The sequence below is a fragment of the Melospiza melodia genome, chromosome 10 (genome assembly GCF_035770615.1).
Source record: "Melospiza melodia melodia isolate bMelMel2 chromosome 10, bMelMel2.pri, whole genome shotgun sequence".
NCBI lineage: Eukaryota > Metazoa > Chordata > Aves > Passeriformes > Passerellidae > Melospiza > Melospiza melodia.
Window position 1 is genome coordinate 15,153,798 of NC_086203.1, and position 9,185 is coordinate 15,162,982.

Sequence of the window (9,185 nt, forward strand, 5' to 3'; positions counted from 1 at the left end):
TTTTCCTCCTCCCCTCGTGGCTGATATAGGAAGAGTGATGCGAGCACAATACGATTCCAGGAATTCCTCACTTCCTGGAACAGATTAAAAGGGACACACAAAAGATTACTAAGGAGGTTTGCCTTTTTTTTTTTTTTCTCCCCCCACCCCTCCTTCCACGGAGCTTCATTTCTCCGGAGCCAGCGCTGAGACAGGTCGCTGCTCCGGCTCTTCCCGCAGCACTCGGGGAGATCTTATTTATTGGTACCTATTTATTATTATTTCAGAGTGCTCTGAAGGAAGATCAGTTCCTCTTTAAATATATGTAATTTCCTTTTTTTCTGGTTATTTTTTAAACTTTTTTTTGCTGCTGTTTTCTGAAAAGCAGAACAAGAACACATTATTTTTTCTAAAGCACTGAGAGCGCACGCATTTTCTTGGCCAAAGTTGCTGAAGTCTGTCGGACAGCTCGTCTTCTGCTGTGTCTGAAACAACCTGCACAAGGGCTTTGCTGACACTCGCCAGTCTTCTCTCACCGTGAACCCCAACTAGAGGCTGAACTCGCTGCTTTGGGGAAGCAAAGAAGGCAAGAAGAGAAGAAATAATTTCTCACTTTCTTGAAGACTTAATGCTTTTCCCTTGGTCCGGGAGTGACATGATCCTCTGCGTTCAGGGGTAAGATACTTTGCAGCCTTCTGTGAAAAGCTGTGCTTTGATAATTGCAATTAGGAAGGTTCTCTGTGACAGTTTTTCAGCTCCCGTGTGTTGCCATGTGTGACTGTAATGGAATGGGAATGACTTTGGCCAGCCGAGTGCTGAGTTCATGTGTCTGTACTGTGTGCCCGTGTTTTAGATTCCAAGGCCAAAATCATGGAACCATAGGGTATTCCTGATTTCCGTGCTTTCTACTGCTGAAAAACTGAATACAGGGTATTCAAAGTCTTTGGGAGAGTAAGAATTACTTGGGGTGTGTTGTTCAGTGTGGTGGACGCAGCAGCAGCGCGGACACCAACCCAACACCATAGGTGCTCTCTAAAGCCCTTTTGGAATCAAACTGCTTACAGGGAAAAACTTCCCTGCAGTTTAGGTGCTTTGGTCGATTTCTAAGGAGGTATTTATGCTAAATTAATGTCAGTTTTGTGTAAGTTTAAGTGTATGTACCTAAACCCAGCTTTCTGTACAGTGAGAGCCACAGGGGGCACACAGATATTTCCACATCTGCCTTCAGGAGAACAGGTGACATCCAAATGCCTTCTCTAGTATCAGTACTGATGTGTCCACTTCAGTGTCCCTTTGACCAGCTTCGTTTATCAGCTGAGGAATACCTGGTGTGCAGGAATCACCTGGTAGTTTTACACATGCTGCATTACTTGGAAATTGTGAGCATTTGTTTCAGTCTGAGTCATCATGTCAGATTTTCCTGTCACTCCAGTGTATGGTGGATCTTCCTCAGAGTAAAATCTTCCTTGTCTGCCTGCAATGACCAAAGCATGGGGATTCTCCTGCCACTTCCCCTGTCAAATCTGTTCCACAGACAAGCAGAGCTTGTGTTTACCACTACTTTCCTACTATGTGAGCAGTTTGTTTTCACTCTTATTTTCAGTCTGCAGCTGCAGTTCCTATAGCCATGGCAAAGGGAGTTCAGTTTTCAGCTTGGCCTTTGGGAAACCCTTATCTGAAGCTTTTCTCCAGGGTCAGCAGAGCTACTGCTTCCCTTACCTGCCAAGAACTTATGGAGCCAGATGTGTAGATGTTTTCATTTTAATGTCTATTTTGAAGGCCATTTATTGCTCCATTTTCATTATCCTGTAGGATTTCATACATCCTGGACTCCATACTCTCCATCCTATTCAGACCAAGCTCCCAATGGAGTGTTGGGGTGCAGCCGATGGAAGGGAGAGCGGCTCCACATTTTTTCTTGTACTGTTTATACTGTATTATGAAGTTTAGCTTATCAGCACAGTAACTACAAAGCCAACATTAAATGGTATCAGACATATCTGATTCGCCTGCATTTTCTTGCCCTTCCAAGGCTTTCTGAAACACTGGCTGCCAAAGCACAGGGAAGTTCATTTGCTATTTCTCTGGAGAGTGCACCCAGACTCTGAGCTAGACATGCCAAATTTCATATGGCTGTTTGCTTCCTCCTCACAGCTGTTGTATGAACACTTTGCTCTATTCAGTCCTGATTCTCCATGTCTTTCCTCTGTTTTCTCTCTCACAAGCACTATTTGCAAATCCTTTCTTTGCCCCACCAAAGGGCTTACTTTTTCACGTCAGCAAACCTTTTTCAACCTGCCCTTATCCCAGCAAACTCTTCTTAACCCTCTTGCAAATGTTCTTGTGTTAAAAGCTGTTACTTGCTGATCCTCTGCTCTCCCATTCCTGTGCTTGGAGTTGCTCAGTTTGCTCCCAGCAGCAGCTTTCCTTTCTTCAGCCTATGTACAAAGTTGTTTAGGACACCAGCACCTCCCAGTCTGTTGAAATTTCTAATCCTTCTCCTCTCTTCCAGCATGTTCCTTTGAGCCTACAGCCACACTGGGAGGTTTTGCAGGGGAGTAAGGCCAGGGTATAGAAGGAAAATAGGAAATGTGTGAGGGCAGCCTTTCTCTGGCTGCGGTGGAAGGATCCCCACAGTGCCTGTCGGGGTCCAGGCTCCTCCAGCCTCCGGTGGCACGGAGTGTAAGGCAGCAGAGCACGAGTACAGTGGGAAAACTCTTCTGAGGCACATGGGCTCTGTAAAAGAAATCGACTGACAAATTCACACAGTTGATGTGGTTTTTGGAGAACCAAACTGTGAACTAGTACAGCCCTTGAAAGAAACAACTTTCCTCCTGATTCATGGCAGACATTTCCCTGTGTAGCTTCGCTATCTCTCCCTTCCTTCCCCGCCTCTCAGCCAATTCCTGATTTCCTCTCTGAAGTTGATATATAAAAAGAAAAAAGTTCCATGCTATAAAAAGTTCTTTTTATGTTCCAAACCTTCCTGGAAGGGTAGGCCAGAAAAATTTTCCAGGAGATAATAAGTTCAGAGAGATCTGGCACTTGGACTGCAGTATTCGAATTCTGGCGAGTGAATGGTGCAGGACTGATTGTCCTTAGTATCAGTCACAGTCATTTTCAGCTTAGGGAGCAGTTGGTGTGAGAGACACTGCTGTGCCAGCAGGCCCAGGACACCCTCCCTGCACAGCACAATTTGTAGTCAGGATCAGCACAGGCAAGGATCAGTGTCACAGAACATTCTGAGTTGAAAGGGACTCACAAGGATGATCGAGTCCAACTCTGAATGACCCATAAGGGGATCAAGTCCACGACCTTGGTGTTATTTGCACCATGCTCCAAGCAGCTGATCTAGTTTATGGTCCTCCTTGTGCAAAAAGGGAGGTAATGCAGAATTGGGACTCTCCCAAAGAGACAGGTAGCTAGGCATTTGTAAAGACTATGACAGTAAGAGGGAGACATCCAAATATCTTGAAAAATGGAGCCCTCAACACCTATAAATGTATCTCCAGGAGGATTTAAAAGATAACTCAGAGCTTTTCCAACAATGATCTCCAGGTATAAAAATATATCCAGATGTACAAAAGCCCCTGAAAATGCAGGTGTTGTGACCAGGGGTCCCTGGTGAAGACAAGGACCACCAATCACTTTTATTCAGCCTGGCTTCTTACCCATTAATAGAAATTAAGAAACATAGATACTGTGAAAGCCAAGCAGGTATCCTTATTGTGAAATGTGATTTCAAACATGGAAAAAAAAAGAATGTTCCTTCCTAAATACCAACAGAATAGCAGGGGGTTTGTTATGTATTGCAAGGGCCAGAGTATCTCTCTGTAGATTTAAATTTACCTTACTCCAAACCTCCATGGTTTGTTTAGAAATGCAGAGATGTGGAACTGATCATGTCTCTCACTTACAAGGTGTGAAAGTGCTTTCAGGTCCTCCCTAATCTACTTTCTTCCCATTCTCTGTCCCATACTTGAGTCTCAGCAGTTTGAGGTGGTGGAGTGCAGCTATGATCAGGTGCAGATGAGTTTATAGCACATTTATTTATGTACCTGAAGTGTCCCTGTTCACACAGAGCACAGGGAAGGAGGATGATCTGAAGGGAAGCACTTGGGACTTCAGAGTCTCCTTCTGCTTCTCTTCAACGATGTGGGGAGGTGGCTCTACCCTGTGCCATCACTGTCAGCTCCAGTGGTGCTGTGGCAGTGTCACACTGAGGACTGAGTGGATTTCTCTCAGGCATCTTCTCTTTAAAGTGTCTGAAAGACAAGTATGTTGGGGATGGTGGGGGGACGTAACACAGGGCATGCAGCAGGAGAGGGGACACACAGGCAAAGAGCTTACACACGCTGGGACAGAAATGAATTTTTGCTCAGGAGCTTGCCTGGGAATGAAGACTTTACTGGCCTCTGACATCCATCCTCCCTAGAGCTCTGCTTTCCTTTAGGAACCCCTGTGCTGCTGAGGAGGAGCACCCATGACCCATGAGAGCTCCAGCTCTGTGAAAATGCATTTAGATGCTGAATAGCTTCACCACTTAGGCCATGGGGAATATGTGTTCTAGCAGCCTGGCCATGGCAGAGCCTCCTCCTGCAGTCCTGCAGGGATTACAGCCACACTGACTCCTCATCAAGCTGCTGAACACTGGGGTGGGTGTAGTGCACAGGCTTGGCTAAAACAAGAATTCTCACTGTTCTCTATGTGATCAGCTCACTCTGAGTTCTGACAGATTCATTTAGGATCAGGTCATCCTTGAGCAGCAAGTGGGTAGGACACAACCTAAGCTATTCCCAATTCTGCTTCTAATTATATTGCAGCAAATGACAATCCCCCTGGCAGAAACAGAAATGCTCCAACACTGTAATCATGTAACTGAAGCCGTAATGCTGTCATAAACCTTACTGCCCCTGAAACTACATATTAAAAGGCAACATCTAAAAATTTCAGATTCAAAATCATTGTAAATTGCAAGACTGACCACCTTCCATAAGACCAAAGAGGCAAACTCACTGTTGCTGTTTCTAAGGGCTCATCTTTAAAAGCTGTGTTCCTTCCTCCTCCCTTGTCTCTCTCAGAAACAATGGTGAGGATCTGTTTGTAAAACATAACACGTTGTATAATGTAGCATGCACTCAACAGACCCTGCAACTGATCTCAAGGCAAGGAGAAATAGCACAGTGTGCCTTTCATTTCAGACCTCATCCTTTGCTGGCGGAGGAAAAGATCAGGAGAGTGTCACTCAGGGGCATTGAGGAATTGTCAGAGCCCATCATGCAGCCTCTCCCAGTTATGGCCTTCCAGGAGGAGTCTGCGCCTGCCCTGGCAGCTCCAGTTCCAGACAGCAACCCACCTCAGACACGGGACCCTGAAGAAGACCTTCTCTGCATTGCAAAAACCTTCTCCTACCTGCGAGAATCTGGTAAGACTCAATTGCAAAGTCACAGGGTCAGAAGGGTGCAGGGACCCAACTCCATGATCTGAGCACCAGGAACAATCTCCTGATCCCACTTCAGACAGGAACCTGGTTCCTGTGTGGATGGCTGGCTCTTGTGCACACAGCAAATGTATCTGCAGTCTCTATACATCATGAACTAATTTATTACTTTATCTTTTGTAACTAAATTGGGAGAAGGAATTTCAAAAAGCAGATTGCTTTTTCTCTGTAAACTGCAGCTGCTGCAGCAGCCGCCAGCCTCATCCCAAGCCCCAGCACAGCAATGGCAAGCATAGGCAGGAAACCTTTAGGACTTGGTCTTAATTTGTGAAGGTCTTGCCAACTCTGGCTCTGCTTCCCAGGCCCTTAACGTGGTTGTCTTCAAGGCTTCCCTAAATATACTGCCAGTCCTAGGATATATTCTTTCCCTAACAAATTCTTTCTCGGATGTTTTTCCAGGTTGGTACTGGGGTTCCATCACCGCCAGCGAGGCCAAGCAGCACCTGCAGAAGATGCCTGAGGGCACCTTCCTGGTGAGGGACAGCACCCACCCCAGCTACCTGTTCACGCTGTCCGTCAAGACCAACCGCGGGCCCACCAACGTGCGCATCGAGTACACCGACGGCAAGTTCCGCCTGGACTCCAACTACCTGAGCAAACCTCGCATCCTGGCCTTCCCTGACGTGGTCAGCCTCATCCAGCACTACGTCCTGTCCTGCACAACAGAAAGCAAGAGCGAGGCTCCCTACCCGCCTCCGTCTCCTCTACCTCCCCTGCAGAAAGAGCTGGCAGCAGCCGCCGTGCACCTGAAGCTGCTGCGGCCGCTGGGCCGCAAGGACAGCATGGCCAGCCTGCAGCACCTGTGCCGGCTGCGCATCAACAAGTGCACGGCCGACGTGGAGCGGCTGCCCCTGCCCCGCAGGATGGCAGAATACCTGAAGCAATATCCCTTCCAGCTCTGAAGCACGGCCCTTCTGTCTCAGGCAGGAACGAGAGACACAACCACCACAACTTTGTGACTCCATCCCACTAAAGGCGGGCACAGCGAAGACCTGATTATCAGCAGAGACTGCATCCATCTTTCCCCTCCCCTTCTCTTCACATCCATTCCAGCCCCAGGGAGGAGTGGTTGTTTCAGTGAGCACGGGGCACCAGCTCAGCTCTGACCCTCGGGCCGTGCCGGCAGTGCTGGGAGAAGCTCTGTGGGCACGGCCACACTACTTGAATGTCAGAGTTGCTGTGACACCGGACATGTTAACGTTGTTATTTTTGCTATTTATTTCCATGGCAGTTTCTCTCCTCATGGTATTTTTAAAGCACCTTTTACTTTATTATTTTTTTGTTTCTTTTGTGGAATTAGAGATAGCATAAAGGCTCCCAGCCAACTGGCAGCTGAAACTCTTTGGGAATTTGGATTTGGATTCACATCCAAACAGCTTCTGTTTGAGCCTGTCCCTGTGACAGGTTACAGGAGTCCACATCCGAGTTCTCCTAGGCTTCTGGGGTATATGAGACTCAGATGACTGTATCCAGACCCACCTCTACAGAGGTAAAGACTATTTGTTTTTTCTTCCTTAGCTACATAGGGTGTCACAACCTCAGAGCACAGTGGGAACTCCCAGAGATGTGTGCTGCATCACACGTGGACAGGAGACTTCTTTGAGGAAGCTCTTCTTCCACAGAGATCTGGATAGTAAGGTTGGGCCAGGGAGCACTCATCCCATTTTTTTCCATCTTCTCCATTTCCAAAGGAAGGTTGTGACAAAACATTTCAAAACAAGTAATTAGAAACCAAATTTTCTCATATGCAGGCAGAAGGATTTAATTTCAGAGCACCCTGTGTTTGGCTTGTGTTTTTAAAGTGCTGTTCCCTGACCCTGCCTGAGACACAGGGCAAGAGCAGGGGCTCAGAGACAGCTCTGCTGGGCTGCACCAGTGACACGCACAGCTTCAGGATATTTATTTATTTATTTCTGGGGTAACACTTAGAGGCACCTCAGCCCACAGAGCTGTCCCTGCTCCCACGATGCCACACTGCTGCATGCTCTGCTCCTGCCAGCATTAGTCACTGGCCACAGGCTTCTGCCAGCTCCAGGCTGGAGCACACACTGGAAACCACAATCCAACCTTTCTGTTTGCCAAGGTCCAGACCTCTCCTCCCCCCTGCTCTGACTTGCATGTTTGTTATCCACAATTTGGCTTTTGGCTCTGGGTTTCCTTCTCACACCCCATCCCTTTCACCCCCTGAGATGAGAAACAATGGCTCTTCCCCTGCTCTTTTACACACAGGAGGGACAGACAGCAGATGAGATCTGCCCCAAACCAGCACACACAAGTTGCCTCTCCCTGTTCATTTGCTGAATCTCATCATCTTCACACCTTGCCATCAAGTGAGAGTAGAGGAGGGAACAGACAGAAATGACCATGTGGCTTATTTTGCCCCTAAGACCCCCTGACTTGTTCTAGCATGAATGAACATGAAGGATTCCTTGTTCATCCCTCCCTGGGACTCTAAGGCTGTAAATGAGAATGCACAAACCCACAGCTATAGCTGAGTGTTAGAAAAGAAGATGGAAAAAGATGGGATGGTGACCCAGGAGACAAGCTCAAAAAATGGGTGAGTTTCTTCCACCCTATCTTAAAGCTGCCAAAAGGGACAAGATGGCCTGATGTGCTTAGTCAGTGTCCTTTTTTTTCCTTTCCACATTTATACAAGTTTGTGCTGTTGCAAGCTTTGTTTTTGATACTTTGATGATTGACAGTGTGCATGTGTGATGTCAGGTTTGCTTTTTGGTATCTCCTTCCCCTCTATGGCAGCAACCATGGAAAGGTACTGAATGACAATGAAAATTTAGAAGGCAAAAAAAAGGAAAACTTTAAAAAAATAATATAAATGATAAACCACTGAAAAGGCTTCCTTTTATCCAAACACCTCTGTCTGCCTGAGGACACTGGGAACAAGGAAACCACGGCTCTCTGAGGAGCAGCAGTGATCTCAGGGAGCCCACACAGCTCAGCCACAGGCCTGCTAACTACAGCTTGGGAAAAATCACTTGGAGAAGTGTACAGCAGGAGAGGGTAGGTTCTTCAGCTCTCTGAAACTTGCCTCCTACTTGATCTGTTCTCTGTTGGGGGTGGTGGGGAGGCCAAGCTGTGGGTTTGACTCACTGCCCCAAGAGAGCCCAGGAGCTCCTGCTGACCCCACACTGAAGGCTGTGAGCTCCCATGGGCAGGGACCAGCTCTGTTCTGTGTTTGTTCTGCATTTAGCACAGTAGGGATCTCTAGGTGCTACTGCAATACAACAAATAAACAATACAGTGACTCCAAAAAGTCAGTTTCTTCTATCTTGAGACAGTTTGTTAAAAATTATTTGACTCTGGATTTTAAATAAACATTTTAAATATACTTTAAAGCCACTCAAAGTCTTTGGTAAAATCCAAATGGATGAATTAATTTTCTGTTTAGACACATCCTCTCCAAGAACACAGGGCAAACTCTTGATAATTTTTTTTTTAAACAAGACAAAAAGGGTTTCAACGTAAAGAAGGCTCTTCAGATACTGGGAGAATAAACACCAAAATCCTCAGTATGGGCCTGCTCTCACAGATGAGCAGCAGCAGATCCCAAGTCCCACATTAATAAGGACTGAAGGCACATATTTTAATGATGTGGAAGAACACAGGAATGATTCTTGTATTGTTTCTGTGTGCCATAGAAAACCAATACAATGCAGGGGAAAGAAGGCAGAACATAAGTGGGCAGATG

The 9,185-nt window shown here is 46.7% G+C and overlaps 1 protein-coding gene across 1 annotated transcript; it reads left to right on the forward strand.

Moving 5' to 3' along the window:
• On the forward strand, window positions 1-8,825 carry CISH (cytokine inducible SH2 containing protein). The gene is made up of 3 exons (XM_063164508.1): window positions 1-654; window positions 5,181-5,404; window positions 5,879-8,825. The coding sequence occupies exons 1-3, from the start codon at window positions 608-610 to the stop codon at window positions 6,379-6,381; spliced, it is 774 nt and encodes a 257-aa protein (XP_063020578.1). The 5' UTR covers window positions 1-607; the 3' UTR covers window positions 6,382-8,825.
• The last annotated feature ends 360 nt before the right edge of the window (window positions 8,826-9,185 follow it).

Coding starts and splice junctions, on each gene's coding strand:
- CISH (XM_063164508.1), top strand. CDS start 608: ATGCTTTTCCCTTGGTCCGGGAGTGACATGATCCTCTGCGTTCAGGG. Junction 655..5,180: donor ATGATCCTCTGCGTTCAGGG/GTAAGATACTTT, acceptor CTTTCATTTCAG/ACCTCATCCTTTGCTGGCGG. Junction 5,405..5,878: donor CTCCTACCTGCGAGAATCTG/GTAAGACTCAAT, acceptor ATGTTTTTCCAG/GTTGGTACTGGGGTTCCATC.